General features: G+C 38.1%; 1 protein-coding gene across 1 annotated transcript in view; it reads left to right on the forward strand.

Annotated features, from left to right (window-relative positions):
* The first annotated feature begins 382 nt into the window (after positions 1–382).
* The window catches only part of LOC136298094 (macrophage mannose receptor 1-like), a 55,290-nt gene continuing 32,364 nt past the window's right edge, over positions 383–23,308 (forward strand). Inside the window, exons 1-7 of the mRNA XM_066198568.1 lie at positions 383–485; positions 4,268–4,669; positions 6,117–6,290; positions 10,087–10,248; positions 13,259–13,372; positions 15,719–15,865; positions 20,277–20,459. Coding sequence (XP_066054665.1) covers positions 425–485; positions 4,268–4,669; positions 6,117–6,290; positions 10,087–10,248; positions 13,259–13,372; positions 15,719–15,865; positions 20,277–20,459 — 1,243 coding nt within the window. The 5' untranslated portion in view covers positions 383–424. The remainder of the gene's footprint in view (positions 486–4,267; positions 4,670–6,116; positions 6,291–10,086; positions 10,249–13,258; positions 13,373–15,718; positions 15,866–20,276; positions 20,460–23,308) is intronic.

Consider the following 23,308-nt stretch of genomic DNA (forward strand, 5'->3'; position numbering starts at 1 on the left):
AGGAGAGGGATATCCTACTCTCTCCGAGCGGAGTTGGCTGATTTTCTTGGAAGACAAACCACTGACCCAGATGCAAAGCTGCAAAGCTGTCAGAGTCGCAAAGGGGATAAAAGAAAAAAACCACCACACACAACGGCAAGAACAAAAAAAGCAGCTCTCCTCTCAGCTATCACCGCTTTATCACCTGCACATGCCTGGAAGGAGGCTCTTTCCCCCGCTACGGGAAAAAAAATCAGCTTAGGAAAGCAAAGTTTGAACAGCGAATTCCTGTTATTTCAAAACCCCCCATGTGACAGGATATTTCCTTATCATTTGGAGCCCAGAGTTTTCCCCTGATCCACCGGCCCTTCAGCAGCGCGGCGGACCTGCCCGGCGGGACGCCCTCTCCTCTCGGCCGCGGGGCGCCACGGGCGGAGCTGCGGCCATGGCTCCCTCCCTGCTCCTGCTGCTCCTCGGGCTTCTCCCCCGGGCTTCTCCGCGGCTGGGTAAGTTCCCGCAGGGGCCGTGCGGGCCGAAAAACGAGGGGTCACCGCGGGCACAGAGCCGAACCTCACCCGGGGCTTGCGCGGGGCGTGGGGAAGGAGCGTCCGCGCAGGGGATGCCCCACGAGCATTTCAGCCCTCACCGCGGCGGGCGGGCGGGCGGCTGGTGGAGGCGGCTTCCCCTCGGGATGCCTTCCTCGCCCGCATCCAGAGGTGCCCGGTGGGCAAAGCTGCCCGGCAGGGCGGCCTTTTGGGTGCTCATGGCGCTGTGGACGCCGAACAGTGCTGTCACCGGCGCTGCCTCAGTTTCCCCCAGCTCACGCATCAGTCCCTGATTGATTTAATACGATCACCCAGATTTCCCTCACAGACCTGCTCACCGCAGAGGTTTGCACATCTGCCTGGTGCTGGGGCTGTGCCTGTCCTCCAGCCCTCCTGGATGGGCCCTGCTTTTGGCAGATGGCTTTTGTGGGGGGGATGTTAAGGTAGCTGAGGGGCTGGTATGGATAGAGGTGTGAAAACGGGGAAGCTGTGCTGCTTGGTGATACCTGGAGTTTGTTCCCACTTACTCTGAGATTTACTGTGATTTCCAGCTCAGAGCTACTTTTCAGTGAAAGTTTTGCACCTGCCTTTCCTGAAAACCTCTCAGCATCCTCTCCTCTCTAGATTGAGATCTAGTGATGCAAATCTTCATAACTGCCTTGTAACCTTTCTTCCTTCATGTAATTAGCAGCAATCGGTTTAGGCCATCTGGTAAGCAAGAGTCTGTGTAGAGAAGACAGTTGTCCTACCTGCTTGCTGCCTCCTTGCTCTCTCTTCTTTTGCTTCTGGCTTTTGGTGTGCTCTTCTGGTGCTCTCCGTTAGTGTTTAACACTGCTAGCACTTTACTGGCTTCCCAAATTAATTTTTTATTTATACTCACATCATTTGTGATGGTTTGCAAATGCTGCAAAGTGTGAAGCCAGTTTGGCATACTGGAAATCTCTACTGTGGAAATGATACTGTCTGGTGAGATTCTGCAGTGCTTGGCACAATTCTTAAGATACAACTTGAGACCAGAGATAGATAAGCAAATAGTCACAGTGTGGTAGGTACAGAAAAGTGAAAGCCTGTGAGAAAAATTCTCTTGGGATCTACTTGGGACATTTGAAGAAAAGATGCTAGATCTCCCTGAATGGTTGGTTGTGCACTGGTAATGATGAAGTTGTTTCCTAAGCCTGGCATGTTCTTATTATGTATTTTAAATACTTTCCCTCCAGAAGTAAATTTCAAATCTGAATTACTGTTAGAAATAGGTTTAATTCAAAGTACTAACACCGTGGTACTCATGAGCACCCTGTGGTGGACTTTAAAGTGTTGTACCCACGGTTCATCTGTAGTGAAGAACGGCACCTGTTACAGAGTTCTGTAACAAATGTTGCTGCAGAACAGTGAAACAGCTAATGGTGATATGTGTGATCCTGCTCAGCCCATTTTACAGATACAGCTCATCATGTTGGCAAGAGTGGTATAAAGTGTTTACAGAGAGAACTTGGCAGGGCAGAGGAACTGCTGCTCAAACACCTGGCTTGTTTCTTCTAGACTATCTTATTACTCACATGGATACTGTTATATGGGAATCCCCTTTGCTGACCACGATGGCAGAATAAACAGAAATAAAGCCGTAAACTTGAGCAATACAGCACTAAGTTATGAGTCTGCTCGATGGCCATGGACTAAGAGGAGCAACACCGAGGGAAAGGAAATCCTGCAATTACAGCCTCGGCCAGAGTTGCTCCAGCATCCTGCTACCTCTTGCTCTATTCTCCTGTTTTGGTGTCAACTTATTTTTGATGCCTCTTTGGCTGTGTCGGCCTTTTAGCTGCTTACATATGTAGTACTCCCTGCATTGGGAGTATGCCCTTGTATAAGCAGGTGTGTTGTGTTTACACACTTCTAATGCTTTGTAAAGGCACCGTCATGGAATAGTAGAGAGCCTAAGTTTTCATCCCCCTCCCCATCCCTACTGGCCAAACTGCTTTGTTCACCTTTTAAACTCCATTTCTGAAGACAAAACTCTGCACCCTCTCATGCTGGGATGCAGCAATCCAGGCTTTTGACTTAGGGATGCATTTTCCATGTGCATAGAATCTTTGCTTTAACACCACAAGAACCAGAAAACAAGGACTGTTATTTTAGGCCGCAATTTTAGGCCAGATACAATTTTAGCAGTTTGAAAAACCAGGTAGTATTTTCTACACAGGTGAAATTGTTTGACATCTCTTTTATCCAGAAACTTTAAACACAATTTCAGGAAAAGGAGTTGCAAGCCCTGCATATATCAGTTTATAATAACATTGTGCTAAATGCTAGTAGAAAAGCAGAATAAAAAGAAGTTGACACCAGCAGTGATAATTATACATTTCCTTGTATTGTCTGTGGGTAAAACAGATTGGCAAAAGACAACAATTTCTGCCTCCAGTGCTCATCAGTTTTACGTTACTTCCCAGTGAGTTGGAAGCCAAAGGACAAGAGAAGGAAGCTGAACTATAGATGAGATAGGTCTAGGTCAGCTCTTTCTCTGAGAGAGAGGTTATTTGTTCCCAGATTGTTCTGCAGAAAAATATGATCATTTCCACATTAGACCCTCAGCAGAGAAGGGAAGACTTTCTGTGGTTAACCTGTTTTCCCCTTAACTACTTCTCCATTATTGATTTTATTTTAGTTTGGTAATCATACACTAAAATAAATAGTATTTTAATTACCTTCAACCCCCAGAGTCACATAAATTAATATCTATCCTTTCTAGCTCATAGCCTAGTTAAAATACAGCTTTAAAATGTTGTGCATCCTGTTGCCTTATGCGAAAGAGCATGATTAAGTTACTGTGCTAAAATGTATGTCAGGTGGATCAGAGAGGAGAAATTTTCAGTCTTTTAGCAAGATCAGCTGAGAAATGTTACACTCCATAGCATAAAAGTGCAAAAGATGCTAAAAACTTTTCAAGCGGCTTCAATTTTGAAACCAACCTTGAATACATGAAAATGCATGCTGTGAAGCACAGTTTGCTAAGAGGGAGAAGTAACCTGGGAAGTTATGAAGAGGTTTGTATATTTTTATAAGTCATGAAGAGGCATAACTGGTGATTGCAAATCCCACTGCTGTTGGCATTTCATTCATAATGGAGAGACACAAGTCACTGATGACTGAAGTGCAAAATGAGTATGTTCTACAAGAAGCTTGAGTATAAAGCTTAAAAATATATCCTTCTTCTCAGTTAATACTTCAAAGATTTTTAGGAGAGCTTTTGAGAACAAAGCTCCCCACTGTGAGGAAATGGAGCCTGAAGAACTTAGTGACTGTTGTCATCTCCCCTTGCCTGGGAGAGTTCAGTGTCAGGATCTGCTCTCTACAGTGTCCGTGGTCCCTGATTTCAGTTATCCCTTGGGTGCAGCTTGGATTAACACCATGAGTGTGTTTTCTCTCTTTGGTTTAACCTTTGCTTTAAACCTACAGGAGACACCAGGTCTACACCTCTGCTGCCTTGTGCTTTTGGGTATAGATGCTTTCACTGACACAAAATAGTTGAAATGTCCTCACATCACAGAATGTGTAGGTTGGAAGAGACCTTCAAGATCATCTGAACTAGTTGCATCATACAGCCATTTTAACAGGTGTAGCCCACACCTTCTTTTGCTGAACAGATAAGATTTTCACACCAAGGAGAGTGTCCAGATTCATATTTCGTTTAGATAGTAGGTAGGGTTACTTCAACCCAAATCATTCCAGTGTTATTTTTCTTACAGATACTAGCATCTTCTTAATATATAATGAAGATCACAAGCGCTGTGTACTGGCTCAAAGTTCTAATTCCGTGACTACCGCTCCTTGTGTTCAAGAAAATGAGTCTCAAAAATTCAGGTGGGTCTCAGATCACCAGCTTATGAGCGTGGCATTCAAATTGTGCTTGGGAGTGCCTTCGAAGAAAGACTGGGTTCCAGTCACTCTGTATCCTTGTGACAAGGCTAGTGAACTTCAGCGATGGGAATGCAGAAATGAGACTCTCTTTGCAATCCAAGGGGAAGATTTGTTTTTCAACTACGGAAACAAACAGGAAAGGAATATTATGCTGTACAAGGGATCTGGTTTATGGAGTAGGTGGAAAGTCTACGGAACCACAGACGATCTGTGTTCTCGAGGCTATGAAGGTAAAGTTCTGTAAATTAATTTCTGTATTTCAAGCTTATTTTTATGTGTAGATAATTAAAAGTATTTTATATGTGTAGAAGAATTTCCTTAATCTTATTAATGATCAGTGAATGTGAATTCAGGTGAAATCAACAATACTTGAGTAGGTGCATTTTTTGGTTTTTGAGTATTTCATTTTGGTTTTTTTCAAACAAGTGCTGATAGATGACTAACCATGCATGATAGCAATTCATTTGGAGATAATAAAAAATTCTGTGGTTATTCAAAACATGTGAATAACTATTACACAGCAGTTTATGAGAACTTTTACTATTTACTACATGTGTACGGAAAGATGTAGTGTAAGTGTTTAGTCTTTTGGTTATATTTTTTTTTTCCTTGAGGTGCAAATATTAACTGGCAGTATAGTATTAGTTAACTCTTAATATCTTAATTTCCAATGTATTGCGTTGAGGTGTCTTCCTAGGTGTTTGAAGGGAGTCTCAGAGTTGGTGCTAACACATTAGACAAATAAGATATTTTAAATAATTACATTTGAAAAAGTTATGTATAATACATCTCTATATTTATGATAAGTATCTGGAAATATATTTGAATTCCAATTTAGTATTCTTTGATAAACAGAAATGGTCACAGAGGGAGGTATGGATGCAGTTTCTGTGGTTTACACCGTGGCTGATTACAGTACTAGTCCTTGACCAGAAGTCAGAATAGAACAACCCTAGCAAAGCAAATTATGTGAAAGAAGGTGGGGGGAGATGTAATAATGTCCTGCTATTCCTTCCTCCTCTGTTTTCTAGAAGCTTTGTGAGACAGTGATCTGGTATGTCACCTCTCCAAAAATGCTTGTCAAGTACAGTTCCCCTGTGTGTCCTTCCATCAATGAATGTCCATTACATGTGCACACACAGAAAGCTGCTTTATTTACTTCCATAAGTTCCATTGAGTCAGGTTTCTGATAAAACAAAGAATATCTTTGGATGCAAATATAAAATTTATTTGGGTATAATATATTGGAGTCACTCCATGGTATGTATCTTTCAAGTTTACATGTACATGCTCTTCCATGTTCAAAATGATCAGCAGTTGGTTGAGTTATTGACAGAATACTCAGCAGTCTTTTGCAGTTTAAAAAAATTGCCTAAGTATGTGGATTTTATAATTTTGATTGTTGGCATGGGAAAAGCAGCATGGGAATGTACTTGTCTTGGCTCAGTCAGTTGTGGTCTGTTAACTCCCTTAGCAACTTAAATTTGTCTCACTGTGATGTGGGTATTAGCTTAGACCTAGAGTAAAATGATCAGTGTTCCATTTCTAGTACAGTTGTATACTAAGCTAGCAAGCTGTCCTTGCTATGATATTTTGTAATAGGATCATAGGGATGAACTCTTATATATCCCATGCTTATTAATTTTTATACATTTTTGAATTGTTGTGTCTCCTTAGATACCTACACAGTGAAGGGAAATGACAATGGATCCCCTTGTGTATTTCCTTTTAAGTTTGGTGGTAAATGGTATGCTGACTGCACAGATGCTGGCAGATCAGATGGCTGGTTTTGGTGTGGAACCACTTCGGACTATGACGTTGATAAGAAGTATGGATTTTGCCCAACAAAATGTAAGCTTTTTGTATTCACAGTTCTGCTGTGCTGTTGTTCAGCTGCCTGGAAATGTGTCCATAACATGTGCTTTACAGTTTGAAGTGGTTCCGTTTCTGTCTCTGTTTAGCCTGCTTTCCTTTTAAGAGCTACATAAATATCCAAATATAGCACTCGGCATAAAAAACATTGCCCAATTATTTTTGGGTGAAAGTGTGTTAATCGTATTCTGGAATCTCTAAGTACACCATTTAGTTAAACAGAAAGTCAATTAGATGTAAAGATGTTACATTAGCATAAGTAGTATATATGTAAGGTCAAAAAAGTAGAAATCTGTGAAGTGGAAGTGGAAGCTAGAATACAGTTTAATTGAAAATTAAAATTACTTTGGAGAATGAGTTGCCTTTTACACGTGAAAAAACTTTCATGACCTCTTTTATGCATCCCAGTGTCTCCCAAATCTGTGTACTATATTTTAGTTCTGTGTTTTAACTCAAGTAGAAGTATTTATATTCTAAATTCATTGGTTTGAGTATACTTGATAATACTTAAAATGCAGTATTATCAATATGCGGAACTTTATTTGGAAATGTTGATCTTGCTTTAAGTAAATGGGAGTAATTTACGCCTGCATATATTTGAATTCTTTTAAATTTTAAAGAATTTTCTCTGGACCTCTGTAAAATATGTACTAAACATTTTGTTCGCAAGCTGCTTCTGTCATGCTGGGAAGGGTAGCACTTCTCCCTCCTTTCTTCTTTATTGCTGTGTTTTGCTGTAAAGCTCCAGCTGACTGCAAGCAGAGCTAAGAAGAAAAATATGCCTTTCCATTGATGTGAAGAAAACTGTTTGGGTTGATCTTAACTGGTTTGATGACAAAATACCAGTGTCCTTGCCTAATTTCCATGAATGTTGCATTCAGTATTTCCAACAAATAAAAATCACACTTTTTTTTTTCTCCTATGCTGGTATCGTTTTCAAGATAATAAAAACATGCTGGGAATGTCGATCCCATGAATAAAGCACATGCAAAGTTGACTTAAGAATACTCCCTGCCTAGTATTATTTGAGTACAACAAATAGGAGGCATCATTAACATTTTGTTTAATTCTTTGTCATAATTCAAGGAAATCCATTCAGATCGCAGTGATTGTTTTTGGAAAAAGCTGCTTTATGCTGACTGCCTGCATGTTTCCTTCCTGATTCTTAAGTACTACCTATAAAATATTCAAGTTTGGGTTATATATTTTAGTGAGAGACAGGCCATGGTAGCAGAAGTTTTAATCATCCCTATGAAAGAAAAATGAGTGAGATATGAGAGTGTGACAAGTTCATAAACTTCAACACCACCTTTAAAAATAGCATGTGTGAGTTAAAGTTTATTTACTAAGAATAAAGTGTTGTTTCTTAAACTGTCCAGGGGACTAAGGGTGCCAGCATCAAAGTATGTGATGCAAACTATTACAGCTGCTCGTGCTGGGGCCAGGACCTTCAGTGAAATGTCTGTGGCTGACCCAGTCTTTTCTCATTGTGACCAAAACCACCTCAAATATTCTCCAAAATGAAGAGGGAATGAGGCTGTACTTGCAACAGTTATTATAATCAATAGAGGTGGGGAAATTTTATCAGCAGAGGTGACGTAATTGTGATTATGACCCTTTATTTGGTGATTTAGAAAGAGATGCTGAGACAGTAAGAGCAGAAACTTAAACCCCAAGGAAGAGAACCAAGCAGTGTTGCTACAGCAAACAATTTTTGGTAGCCTAGAAAATGCTGCTTCTTAATAGGTTACAGCATGCCTTTTTGACCTGTATGCTGCACTTCAAAGAAGGTGTTGGGGAAGAAAACAATTTGCACAGTGTAAGACCATCAGGAGAATCACTCAATGTGTACCTATAACTCTATTCCAGCAGGAAAAAGTCCATTGAGGCCTCTTTCTTGACAGATAAAAGAGCTGTATATTTAGTGAAGGATTCAGAAAGCCTTCTAAGCAATGCATAAAAATGCAGGTGACTAGGTCAGAAACAAAATCTGCAGAAAATAAATGCATGCTGAATTCATCCGTGTAGGGATAGAGTTCAGATTTTTATTAGTTTTCTACTTATGTACTGAGTTTTCTACTTATGTAATTTATCATTAATTTAGCTTGAGTGCTAAAATATATTATTACAGAAAAGTGATTCATCTTTTTGTTTCTCTGGGGAACTTACCTTTAAACAATAGCATATAGGGTTTTTTTCAAAATTCTGCCCTGCAAAGACATTTGAACTCTTAAAACTCAAATGTCTTAAAAGCAAATTTCCAAGATTTAGAAATGAGTTTGATTTTTATGAAAGGCCAAAATTCTACAAGAGAGCACCATATGGAAGTCAGCTATAAATTATGAGACTGGGGAACTGAGGTGGAAGGTTGGATGAATGCCCAAGACTTGTTTACCTCTTCTCTGTAATAACTGCACAAGATTTATAAACCCCTTACTATCAAGTCAGAGCTAGTTTTCTTTTCTGAATTATAGATTTTACTATTTTTGCAATATTAATTTTATCCCAGGCTTGTGCACAGGGATTTATGGTCTTTTAGAACATAGTGTAGCAAAGAAGTTTTGATTCTGATAGTTATAAAATATTTTGGACAGAAGTTGATTTGTGGATAATGATAATCAGATGAAAATTCCCATTTTTTACTGAAAAGTCGTTATTACAGTAGGTCATATTCGATTTCTTTCTAAAATGATGTGAAAAGAAGCACTTTATATTACCTATAGATAATCAGATTTATTACAGGAAAAGGTAGAACTGGTAAGTGACCTGATATTCAACATGAATCATGCTTTGTTTTGAGTTTTGTTTATTGTACTGTTTCCCTCTGTTTACAGACTGAAGTTTTCTGAGCGCCTCTGTATTCAGATAAGACCTCTCTCTCAATTTTTTCGGATATCTTCTTGAGAAGCTGATAAAGGCTTCAGGAATTCAGTGGTTTTCTCCTTGTTGGCAGACATGCAGTGATCTCTGCTGTGTTCTGCTTTATTCACGCAACTTTATTCCCTTTATGTGATATTTAGCTCAGTGTTGGGACCTCATGTAGGTTCCATTTTTGGCAGATCAAGGTCACACTGTTTTCTGTTGCTTGTTTGTGGAGATACAATTGAGATGAGCCAAGAGAGACTGCAGCAGTGTAAAGAGTGTGATCTACTGGGGCAGTTTCTAATATTGGGTCCTTTTGGATGATGCTTTCACTGGCATTGCCTAAACGTTCATGTATTCAAGTTCAATCAGGCTATGTGGCAGAGGAGAAAGTCATGCCATGTCAGACACATGCTTAAGAAATTAGGAATTGCAGGGAAATGTGAGATAGATGCCGATGATATTAGCTTTGCATTCAGCACTTGGGTCTGATCACCACAATCACAGTAAGACAATCCATAGCCACTTTAAATAGTGACCCAAATTAGTAAAAAATTTTGGGGTTTATCTCAGAAGAAAGGTCAGCTTGATATACATCTTAGCTAGCATCAGCCTGGGATTTTTTAGTCTTTTCCTCCACATTCACAAATCAACTATTTTAGCACATTTTTGCCACTTATTGTTTACCTTAAACAGCAGAATTGTTGTAACCAGAGAAAACAGTGACCTTGTTTCATTCCCTGTCTACTGTCCTGGATCTACTATTACATCAGAGAACCTCAGGATTCCTTTCAAACCATTTGTCTATAACAGTGTTCAGACATTTTGTGTCTTTTTCTGTGCAATTTTTTTGGTATATGTTATCTGGCTCTGTCTTCATGATGAGTTACTGCATTTTCATTTCTTCCTATAGTTACTAGTAATGATTTGTGGAACACAGACCCTTTAACAAATGTCCAGTACCAGATAAACTCTGACACAGCTCTGAAATGGCATCAGGCAAGGAAAAGCTGTCAGCAGCAGAAGGCAGAGTTATTAAGCATCACAGAGTTACATGAACAAACATACCTGACAGGTAGGTTAATACTATCCATCGTTTCTTTAAAAAAGTGTATTATTACAACAGTGACAGTAATATGGCATGTTCTATCTTGAAGATTATGTTTGTTCAGTTCTGGAAATTAGTAAATTAAAATAGTTATAATGAATGAGTCATTTGGAAATATAGGATAGATAATATTTATTTTGTCATGATTAAATATTGCCATAAACTGATAGTAACATAAAAAATACAGTTAAGTAACACAGGTATTAAAGACTGAATGTTGGAATGCAGAAAAATGCAAAGTAGTTTGTAAACAGAAAATGTAGATACCAAGATTGCATCCTTTTTGCATTCTTCTTGTAGTGTGTATTAGTCAGCAGTTTTGCTATTTCACTAAAGCCATTGCATCTTCAGTATATCCTAAAATATGAAAAGAAAAAGAACTAATAAACATAAGGACTCATAAATATTGTGTTTTAGTTTCAGTCTCCTTCAATGTTTTTGGAAGAAGTTTCCACACTTCTCAGCCTGTGTACAAACATCAAATGGTCCACTGATTATTGATATTTTGAATATGTTTCATCAGTTGAAAGATAAAATAATCTATACCATAAGCTCTATGTTGTTCTCTCTAAATTTGTAGAATAAGAGGGTTAGAGAATGGCTTCAATTGGAAGGAACATTTAAAGATCATCTAGTCCTACCTTTCTGCCATGCTATGGGACATCATGGATTAGACTAGGTTGCTCAAAGTCCCATCTAACCTTTCCTTGAACACTTTCAATGATGAGGATCAGCAATTTCTCAGGGCAACCTGTTCCATCAACACTGTAAAAATGCCTTAGTTATATCCAGTCTAAATCTACCGTCTTTCATTTTTAAACTATTACCCCTTGTCCTGTCACTACAAGTCTTGGTAAAAAGTCTTCCACAGAATTTCTTAGAAGTTGTTTTCATTTATTGAAAAGCCATGATAAGGTCTCCCCAGAGCCTTCTTCTTTCCAGGCTAAACAGCCCCAACTCTCTCAGCCATTCTTCACAGGAGGGATGTTCCAGCCCTCTGACAAATTTTCTTTCCTCCTTTGGACTTGCTCCATGAATTTCTTATACTGGGGATCCCACAGCTGTATGCAGCACTCCAAGTGTGTCTCACCAGAGTAGGGTTGAGGGTCAGAATCCCTTCTCTCGCCCTGAAGGCCACTCTGCTTTGGATGCAGCCCGAGACTTGTTTGGCTTTCTGGGCCGCAAGTACGCTTGGCCAGGTCACATCCAGCTTTTCATCCCTGAAGTCCTTCTCTGCAGTGCCGCTCTCAATCCATTTATCCCCGAGTCCATATAGATATTGTGAATTTCCATGACCCAGGGATAGGATCTGGTGCTTGGCCTTGTTGAACTTCATGTGATTTGTGTGGGCCCACTCCTGAAGCCCGCCAGAGGCCCTCTGGTTGCCATTGCTTCCCTCAAGTGAGTCAAAGCACCACCCAGTTGGGTGTCATCTGCAGATTTGCTGAGGGGGCACCCAATCCCACTGTCTGTGACTGATGTAAGTATCAGTAATATCAATACAGACCCTAGAGAGACACCACTTGTTACTGGTTTCCACTTGGATTCTAAGCCATTGACTGTAACTCTTTAGATGCACACATCCAGCCAATTCTTTATCCATCTAGTAGTCCATCAATCAAATCCATATTTCTCCAGTTTAGAGGAATGAGAAATGTATTTTTAATGCTATGAACAATTTGTTCTGTCGAAACTTCTGTTTTCAATTTAAAGATTTGGTCAAAGCATGAGTTGTTTTTTAAATGACTGTGAGAAAATCATTGTTGAAATTAGTGCTCAAGGGAGCAAACTGGGGTTGACACAGAAGGTAGTTATTAGTTGATGTGTTTTAATTGCAAACTGATAGATATGGCTGCTAAATGTATGTGAAGATCAGTTTTTCATTATACAGCTATCCTGGCAGTACTAGGATTTCCTGTCATGCTCAGTTCTCCTAACCACATTTTTTTTCATCCAGAAGAAGTAATAGAGCATGTTAATGTGTTGGTGCAAAACCAGATCTGAGAGTCCAATCCTTTCCAGTCAGCTACCTCTCCTTTTAACTTCGCCATGCTTCAAGTGCTGCCCATCACTGTGGTGTCAAAGACAACTACAAATTGCAATGTCTTTGGCATGATGCCATCAGTAGCAGCAGAAACAAATGATACATGTTGCACTATGATTTTATGTGAACTATGCAGAAACACACTTAAAAAAAAATCAGCAGGCATCCAGCTATGCTTCCAAGCCTTGTACTAAGGGAAGAGATAGATAATTGATTAGTAATGACTATGGATAATGTTCAGCAGGGCCATACATAAGCATGATATTTCTAAGTGCTTTTCAGAGCTAGAGGAATAAATTTGAACTGGTTTTTTTTGAAGCCTGACTTATCATTGGCTGAAGAACAGAAATCAGATCAGTCTGAAAAATGCACAAGATATGCTGTTAAAAAGATTATGTTTGCAACAACTGCATTTTAATGTATTTTGATACATGAGAACAAGTTTTTTACACTGTGAAATTCACACTTGTTAATTATATGGAAGAGAAAATCCTTCTATTTTCTATAGAAAACTATAGAAAACTATAGAAACAATAGTTTCTATATGGTTTCTATAAGGAAACTATATCTTTCATTTTAGAAAACTGATTTTTTGTTTTATGACCTTTTCTGCAGCTTTATCCATTTAATATTTTAGAGTTCTGAAAAAAAAAATGCTTCATATTTGTGATCAGTGGTAGCAGAGTAATTTTGTTTTCTGTTGTAATGAAATTCTCCAAAGCTAAATATGTCAAAACTCTAAAACTAAACTGACCAATGTAAGATGACCTGTTTTTCAGGTTTGGCGTAACCACCTTAACTAGAATGTTAAAAATTGTTCAAACTTGTACTAGGAAAAAGGAGAAGGCTTAACAAGAATTCACCTCTCAAGTTTTGAAGAGCGTTTGCTCTTGCTGTGGACTTCCACTATCTCACTCTGTCTCTGTTCCCTAGGTCTGACTCGCACACTGAGTTCAGCTCTCTGGTTTGGTCTTAACAGTTTGAATTTCAACAGTGGATGGCAATGGGTTGGTGGCGCTCCTTTTCGGTACTTAAACTGGGTTCCAGGTAAGGTTAAATATATTGCTACTCAGTTCAAAAGGCAAAAATTGTGTCATTGTGTAATAAATGTCTTTTCTTGCACTCTATTCTGCAATTACTGAGTTTGTTTTGATGCTGAAAGATTCTGGTTGTGATAATTAACACTGTGAGTAATGGCCCTTATACTAGGGATATGCACCAGGCTTAATTTATTATACATAATGGAAATGGTAGCCTCATATGCCTCGAAATAGGAAAGTTTTAAGTTATCTGTTGACACTTCATCTGCATATTTCCCTAATTTATAGTATTTCTGAATACAGAAGAAATCAGGTGCTGTAGATGTCCTTAGACAATCTAAGGTGATCAATGATCAGTGATGGGGGTTTTTTTTGTTGTTGGTTTTTTTCCCCCTTTTCTTCAAATTCCTTTCCAATTTGTTTTTGTTCAAGTTTTTTTATTTGTTTGAGGAATAGCTTTTCATTTCTGTTTGGGATTAACCAGCCCTGAAGAGTAACACATCTCAAACTGAACATTTGAAGCTAGACTGCTTTGACAGAAGCCCAGCTACTCCACAGCTCTGGCTCCAGGGTTGAACTCCGGTGCCATCACTAAGGAGTTTCTATGCCATCTGTGCACATGGTGAAGGGCTGCATGTCTGGCTGACTATTCAGAGTGCCAATGTAATAGTGTTTTTTTGCAGGACCCTTGCCTTGTTCCTTTGCACTGGCTCAAGGAGCTTTTGGGGACTAATTTAAAGGAGGTGTCTGAAGTTCTGCCGTGTAAATCCTCTTTATCTTCACTGAGCATTTAATCATCAGTAACTATAAGTGCCTGCTCCAGTGTATCACTCAGGGCCTCCCTTGTGTAGGTGAGGCCAAAAGCACGTTTAAGATGGACAAACTTCTTGAGTAAGCTCTGAAGAGTGAATTGAACCACTTCATAAATGGCTCTCCAGTGGAGTGAGCACACAGGCAAACAGATGAACTGCAAGTTGCTGTGAAGGTATTTATAGGTCTGTCATACGAGTGCACTAATGGGAATCTGTGCACAAGGAGGAGTGGGGGAAACAGTTGTGAGATGGAGCCAAAGCAGCAAAGAGGAGATGTTCATGGTTGTTAAAACTGCAGACAACTCTCAGTTGTACGGTTAAGAATGAAATAGTTAAGATGGGCTTTGATGTAAAAAAATGGACTCCATTTATCCATAACTCCTTACATTCTTTAATTTCATCAAAATGTAATACTCTACTCTTATGTCCATATAACATATTTTATATTTGTGCTATCTCCTTCCTGACTTTACTTTGATCAGCCTCCCTCTGTCTCATCCCTGTTACACTGGATGTTTAAGAACTAGCTGTTTTTCCATTAACACGTTTTAAGGGAATTTGTGGAAACTTTGTATTTTTCCATCTCACTAGCCCTAAATAAATAGAAAAAAAGGGAATTATTATCAATGTTAAAACAAAACTGATTTTACTTAGACATTTTGGAGATCCAGCTGCCAGTAGATGAACTTCTTTGTTCAATAAAACAATTAAAGATTTTATTTTTGAAGTAAGCATATCTATTTCTCCTGTGGGAAGAAGATAAAATATGACTGCAAATGTAAGACTGTATTTAATCTAAAGTAATGAAATCATAATGGTATAAGAAAATTCCAGTGAACAATCTTGGACTCTATAAACATTGGGTTTTTGTGTTTATTCTGTGTAGTACCAATGCTTGTTATGTAGTATAGTGGCATATGTTCAGAAATTAGAGAAAAAACATGCTAAGTTTAATAACAGCACATCACATCTTGGAAAGTTCAGCTGATTTATTAGTGAATTTTCTTCTTTTCTACTCTTCTTCTAGATGTTTTTGTTGGTGTTAATGCTAATCAACTATAACAAAATACATACAAATATCCTGATATTGTCATATAGTTTAGATAAATGAGCTGGAAGTTCACATCAGCAAAATAATTACTTATTTTTCTTATACCAAGTACAGAATTTGACTAGCTTACGGAACAGTTTATTTTACTAAAGACTGTTCTCTGCAGCTTGTATGTTCTCCATTTAGAAAAGGAAAATATCCCAAAGAAAATAAACACACACACTGTAATACCTTCTACCAGGACTTTGAACATGTAAAAAGTCTGTTAGATTATGAATTTGCAACTTGTGGCTGCTGTGGAAAAATATCTTTTAAGGGAATGAACTTCCTCCTTCAGGCTGAAGGACTGTTGACACACAGTTGTCTATGTGTTAATGCATTTTATGTTTGAAGCATGGACCAGAAGGGAATGTAACAGCTGGGAGGGTAACCATGTTGTGCTTCTACTCTTGTTGTTGAGATTTGTGGTGGTAATTTTTTTTTTTTTAAGGCCATCCTTCTCCAGAACCTGGAAAAATCTGTGGTGCATTGAATCCTGGCAAAGGTGCTAAGTGGGAGAACTGGGAATGTGAAAAGAAACTTGGCTATATTTGTAAACGAGGAAATGCTACTTTAGAATCTTTCATTATTCCTAAAGGTAGGTTTGGTAATAAACCCTCCACAAATTCTTAATGACCAATGTTTTTTATCTGCAACTGGAATAGGTGTTATTGCATGTAGTAAAACCAAGCAAAGGACTCTGTAGACTGTGGTTTGACCAAGATTCCCGGTAAAATGAAAATTGTGTACTTCCTTTTTGCTCTGGCCTCCCTATTTCCTGTGTAATAACCTTTCTCCAATAGTCTTGAGTTCTAAATTGCAAAATTGTGGAGTTCTCTTTTCCAAAACCTAGCAGAACTGTCAGATTCTGATTATAAATAATAAAAAACAAATTTAATGTGTTTAAAATGATGTAATTGTCTGAATCCCCATGTAGACAATGAAACTAATCCACTTCTTCCGGCAATTTTTACTCCTTACGAGTTGGTGCAAGTCAGTAGTGGATTGGAAGGATATTTTTAATGTATCTATGTGTCTTATAAATATAGAAATATTTATATAGAGATATAAAAATATTTATTTCAATACATATATACTATTTTTATGAAATTATTTAAATTATGTATGTAGAGACACTTTTTCAGAAGAAATGTAATTATGGAACTTGCCTCACGTACGTAAGGAAGACCGAAGAGGGATAAGATTTATTTTGACCTCTTTCCTTATTATCTCTCTATTTACTGTAAACATATTGTAACTTATTCCTTTGTTTCATCACTCCTTCCTTCTGTTCTTTCCAAGTTCCTTTCTTTTTCCATGTCATACCTGTATCTCTTAAATCCACTGATATTATTTTGTATAGGCTTTAGAAGCAGAAGGCTAAACTGGAACTAGAGTTCCAGTTCATTTATTAATATGCATCACTACTTGCAAAGCAGATGTTTTGGAAAATCAGTCTTTGATATTTGGCTTAAAAAACAGTTGGTGTTTTTTAATACTTTTTCTGCTTTTGCCAATATAGAATCAGTCCTGTTAAAAACACTTAGGACAGAGGATTATGCCTCATTTGTTTTGCTTTGTTGCTAAGAGAAAAGACCAGAAGAATGAGCTGGTGTCTTGTTCATTAGCTATTGAAATACATATTAATTAAATTGATAATTTGGTATTGAAATCAAGTACATTCATTGTCTTAGCTGAGAAAGACTTCAATGCATGTTTAAATTATTTCTTAATTTAAGATGTAAAATTTTGTTAGTATTTGTATAAAGGTGATACCCAGATAGTTTCATTTATATAGGTTGTTTTAGGTTGTTCGGCTGGCTACTTCTCTGCTTTTCAGGTTTCACACATCAGTTCTAAAACACTGATGCCTATAAATACACTATCACTTTAAGACTGGCTGCTATACTATGTGTATTTAAATTAATTTGTATTTAAAATGGGTTTTTTGGGTGGAGGTGTGTGTCTAATGGTCATTACTCTCTTTTGCATTTGATTTGTGTTCCTGCCCCCCACCTCTACCCTCCGGTTTACCAGCAATTTGAAGGAAGAGAAAAAAGTTTTCAATTAAACAGAAATTGCTGAGTAAACACTGTGACAGATAAACCAGAGACTGGCAGTGGTTCACTTAATAAAATATTTTTCAAAATGTCCCACGGGGGGAAGTAATAAAAGGAGTAAGCATGGAATCATGCAAGATGTTAGGTGCCCTCAGCTTCTAAAGGTGTAAAGGAAAACCCATGGCAGATTATGTTTTCCTGAGTTAAGAAATATATTAATTGCAAATTCATGCATGCACTTAGTTGTTCACCTCACATTAAACACAAAGAAAAGCCTTTGAAATTTTAACTCTTGAAGTTATGATTGTGCCTAACAGGACAGTATGTGGGACAGAGCAACATTTTACAACAGAATGTAATCGTGCTTGTGTTCAAAACAAATTCGGGAAAAATCTATACAGAATATTTGTTTTCATTACAGATTGATTTCCACAAAGCAAACATCTGCAGGATTGTTTTGCATTTTTGTTTTTTGCTTCTTGTTACAAAATATTTCTTCCAGCAGAGGGCCACATCATGTTGTATATGGAAGTATCTTCGGGCTACAGAGCACTTTTTCTGTAATCCGGCAAAATAGATTAAAAGAAATGGTTTAATTTCAAATTCAAAATCCTGAAAGGAAAGGCTCTCTCTTTGTCTCCACCAAGTGACTGCCAGCACAGATTTCATCCCAGGCCAACAAAGTGTGGTCATCTTAAAGTACTGCTTCAAAATGTGTCTTTAATGTTCAGTTAGAAGAAATAAATTCTCTTACTGTTATTGCTGAGATGCTGTGTATCTCTGTCTTATCAGACCACGTAGGATGGGTCCAAGAGAGAAATTTGAATGTCTGAATCATGAGACTGGCTTCAGGTAGTGCTTTCACCCTTTTAGACACACAAGCACTGTGAGATTTTTTCATACTTCAGAAAGTCAAGCTTATAAGAAAATCAGCTTCACAAGAATACTTGCTCTCTGTTTGGGGAATAACTGTTCTACAGTTACAGGCCAATAAATTTATCAGCTTGACATTTGGAATAATATTTTTTATATGTTAATGTAATATCATATTTTACCTTTTATTTGTGATAATTTGCATTGCTTCTTTTGTTTAAGTGCAATGGTGTCCAGAGAATAGTACTTGTTTCCATTAGGATGAAAAAGTAAACTGAGTGGCTTTGTGTTGCCTTGCAGTTTCTTTAAAAGTAGAATGGGGAAGCACACAGTTAATTTTTGCTGAGTAGTTGAAATGGAGAACTGAAGAGTTTCTTGTACTAAGAAATCCCCAGTAATGTAATTCAATAAGGCTTACACTAGAGAAACTAGACCATCAACAGCTTTTTTTTTTTTTTTTTTTTTTTTTTTTTTTTTTTTTTTTTTTGTGTGTGGCCTGCAACAAGTTCCCTGGTGTTTATGGGTCTACGAGCAAAAGTTTTGCTGCCCTGCTATAGCTGCTTTAGTTGCTTAAGTGTTTAGTGAGTAGTATTGTCATACTTGCATCTCTTTGAAAACGAGCTGCTCTCAGATGCTCACTGAGACATAAATACCTTTGTGACTCTCTCTGTGGCTGTGTTTGAGCTGCTGATTTCTGTTCCATGCAGTGTTTGCAGTTTGCAGAAGGGTGTGTTGAATGTTCTCTGATTTGTGGCAAAGCACTGTAAAATGCATATGCAGAGACCTGAGACATGGTGTCGGATGAATTAGGCAGCTGTCTAAAGCATCAGATTAACTTCTGCAACAGCGTTTGTCACCTCTGTGCTCTCTTATCCCTGCATCATCATGTACATTCAGTTTGGTTTCCTGGGGTTTTCCCACCCTCCATTTCACTTTTTCCTCTCCTTTGGCAGAATTGAGAGGCCTCTGACCAAGCACTGAGCCCCTTGTCCTGGGGGAAAAAGTTTAGTTTTAGAACTTTGTGAGAACATGGTAGCATGTTTTAGATGCAGGTATGAAAGAGCTGGTACTGTTTATAATAGAAATGTGTGTTGTGACACTAAGTATCTATTAATCATCAGCCTAGTCCAGTTGAAACTGGTTTTGTGCCTGCAGCATGGGCCTGACTGGTCATGAGTTTGGGTCCCTATTTAAACATTTCTACAGAATATATCCCAACTGTTAAACAAACACTTTGCTTCTTCTTCTGACATTTACAAGTTTTTTGCAGCAGAATTTCTGAAAACGTGCTGTACTTGTTCTACTCTGTATATTGGTGTTTGCTAAACCCATCTGCTGATTATAAATAAAGAGCTGCAAGAATCATAATTTGTTTCTACAACAGCAATACTCTGTTTATTTTATGTTTGGGTGGCACTCCTCCCAAGGCTGAATTGTTTGCTGAACAGCAGTGTGTTTGTTGGTGCTCTTCTGCTGAGCTTCTGAAAGCAAGTTTTAAGCATAAACCATTTACTTTGACAACATAATTTTCTCAGTTAAGTTTCTGAAAATGATTGCTAAAAGCAGTAGCCTTATTTGGGTTCTCTTAGGATTATGTATATTCAGTTATTTCTTTCCATAGTCTAGCAGATGGGCTAATCCATAAAGTGCCTAAGCTTTTGGGAAAAATAATTACTCTCATAAATATATATTTTAAAGTCAGGTTCTTAACACATAACATGGGGGGTAAAAAGAGTTGCTAACATCAGTGAAGAAAAAATTATAAAGTACCACTCTGCAGACCTTACATTTTAGTATGCATATCTGCATGCATATAAAAGACAAAACTGTAGTTTAATTGTCTTTTCTCCAGTTGCCAGCACTTGTTTACAACTGTAGTGTTCTTTAAAAATAGTTTGGAAGTTTCAGTTTCAATTATTCATGCAGATTTTTATAATTGTAAATATTTTTCATCTCTGCTGTTCTCTGTGATGAAAATATATGATTGAATTTTTTTGTTAGATATTTTCTGGTGTGATGTTTAGTCTTTGGTTAAGAACAGGATTCTGAAACTCTTCATGGCAATTTTTTTTTCAGAGACTAATGTGCCTATTAGATGTCCTGATCAATGGATGTCATATGCTGGTCACTGTTATATAATTCATAGGGACCCCAAAATATGGAAAGATGCCTTAACATCTTGCAGGAAAGAGAATGGAGACCTGGCAAGCATCCATAATGTCGAAGAATACAGCTTTGTTATTTCTCAACTTGGGTACCGTGAGTACTTTCTCATACTAACATATATATATATACACTAAGTAAAGAAAGTGTTTTGAACATGTCTTACCTGTTAATAAAATGGGACTGTTTAAAATAATAATTTTCCTGATCACAGGGGGCAGAAGGACTTAAGTTTTAAATTTAAAAAATCAGAGGAAACAAAAACACAGAATAGGAGCACAAAACCCAAACACACTTTACTGCCACAAAAAAGCTGTGGTCACTGATGCAAATTGCATTATCTCCAAAATCCTATTTCTTAGGGTCTGCTTCTCCTTCCTTTCTCCTTTTATATAGGTTAAAGAAGTTTAAATTTTTTCATATGATAAAAGGATTTTACAATTGATCTTCAAAAATAAATGTGAGGAAGCAAAGTCTGCTAGTCCAAGACAGTTTGGGAAGATTGGTGTCCTATTATTAGCACTGCCATGTCCTTATGTTTCAAGTCATATGTTTCAAGTTCATGTCCTTATGTTTCTCCAAAAAAAAAGAATCCATCTGTCTCAGGACATGGATTCAGATGTGCCCCAAATCAACTACAGTTTTTATGTGCTTGGTTTCTGAGCACACATTCGAGCTGTTGCAAGGCAAGTTAGTCTAGAGATCCAAGATGTGTTCTTTAGGAGAATGCAGCTGTGCTGCCTCTGAGGCAATTTCATGTTTGTTATTGCTTTACATGAACCTGCTCTTGCACGGAGGAACAGTTAACTACTTTTTGTGGGAGAGGCAGGTTCACATCCAGGTATGCTTCTTTGCAGTGATTGATCCTATGTGTGCTTTCAGTGACAGGTAGAGTCAGTTTATCCTTCACTCAAAATGTAGCCATGTGCTTTGAGCTGCAGCACAGCAGCAGTCCTGGAGTGGAAATCATAAAACAGCTGATATGCTTTATTTTTGTAACCTAGCTACCTCCATGGCAACTTACCTTCATATTCCTGAAAGGGTTACTTGTTCTTTCATGAACAACATGAAACTTTTACTCTTTTAAAAGAGATTCTTAGGAAAGATAGGACCTCTTGATGAGACAGTAGGACATTTGATATAAGTTAGGTTCTAAAGGAAACTAGATGTATTTTCACCTTACACATGTGAAGTAGGTTATTTCATAGTTTGATACCTCCTCCAAAGACCTTTTCTGAACTGACTGCTCTTCTGTTTTTGTAAAATTGAGTGTTTTTGAAAGGCAAATAGTCCTGAAGGAAACCAGGTTTCTCACAAATGACACACTAGCTGCTGCAACAGACTGTTTTGAAAGTCTTCTTTTCAGAGGAGTAAAATTGGAACAACTAAAGAAGCCTTTTACAACAGTTTATGACTGTATCAGAATACCCTTGTTCATCGCTGAGAGGAGAACACCACATATTGCAGTGCCTAGAAAATCTTGTCTGTCAGACCACTGCTGTAGAGAAAGAACAAAAGTCTATCTTTGTGCCAAACAATTTACAGTCCCATGATAAAACAAAGGAAGAAGGGGTACAATGAGATGAATATTGTCATGGCAGCTGAGCTTTTGTTGGCATCACCCGCAAAGGAGAACTTTAGAGAGGAACATGAAGAATAAAGAAGTGCATTCTGGATGTTTACACGGAAGTCCAGCATGTGATATGGCACAAATGTGGCCAGTGCATGACTGAGAATGGGAAGCAGCTTTACAAATTGCTGGAAAAAAAACCTCTCTTGGTGTTTAGTCATACAGCTGCAGAGATGATTGCAGAAAAGCAGCAGTTCTAGTGAGGAAGAAAACGCTATGTAGGAAGAGACTTCATAGATTTGCATGGCTTATTTAGATGGCTGTGATGTAGTTATTTTGATGAAGAATATTGTTTATTGTTCGTATTACCATGGTGTGACCCTACCACTGTAGCAGCTCTGGGCGTGGAAAATGCCTCTGCTGTGCTAAATGCTCAGTAAGCACAGACAGAAAGATTTTAAGAGGTAACTAAACAAAAAATAAATTAAAGAGCATGGATGGCAGTGGGCAAGGAGGGAATGAAAGCCTGATGGGCAGTAGAATTGGAACAGCTTTCTGTGTGTTAGGAGAAGAGAGTTTAAACAAGGGTACTGAAATGTAATTTTGGGGGACACTGTCTGCAAGTCTGCAAGAAGGGGTAAAGGTGTGTGTTTGAAAATGAAGCCTGAGAGCCTGTGAATTTGAGCACTTCTTAATGGGGAAGAGATGGTAAGAAATTATGGATGAGTTATGGAGGCTGATCACACTTAGGTGTAATAAAGGCAGGAGGGTCAAGGGAGGGAGGAGAAAAGACAGAGGGTTGACTCGCTCTGTCATTCAAGTGGCTGGCTGGGAGTGTGATATTTGCAGTATCTTGGTTGGCCAGAACAGAAACATTTCAGAAACAGTGTGAAGTAAATTCCTTGACCAGTCCTGCAGTTTCCTTCAAGCCAAAAGCCAACTGCTAACTCCTTTGACAGTAAAGTGAAAAAAATCCAACAACCATGTTAATTTCACTTTATTCTGAAATATATAGTATATAATATCCCCACATATAATGGGAAAACTTGCAAGTACTCTGGTTTTGAGCTCTAAAAGACATCACTGGATATATTAGCATTAGAAATAGGACATTTATTTCTTCACTATGCTTAAAGTAGGAGGAAGGGGGAGGTAATATTTTGTTTAGGTGTTTATTAATATCTTGTTACAGGGGTTTTGAATTGGAAAAGAAGATGAACCTATTTGTGTTGCAATATAATTCAGCAAAGGGAGTATTTTGGTTGTTTTTCATGGAGTTGAGCACCCTTATTGTATTGCCACTTTGGTGAGTGGCCTTTCCTTATGACTGGAGTGGGTATATGGGAATTAGTTTGACCTCCGTGGGGCTTAGAAC

This window comes from Chamaea fasciata, unplaced genomic scaffold (assembly GCF_029207755.1).
Source record: "Chamaea fasciata isolate MVZ Bird 193981 ecotype frontalis unplaced genomic scaffold, bChaFas1.0.hap1 SCAF_1, whole genome shotgun sequence".
In the NCBI taxonomy this organism is placed as follows: Eukaryota; Metazoa; Chordata; class Aves; order Passeriformes; family Sylviidae; genus Chamaea; species Chamaea fasciata.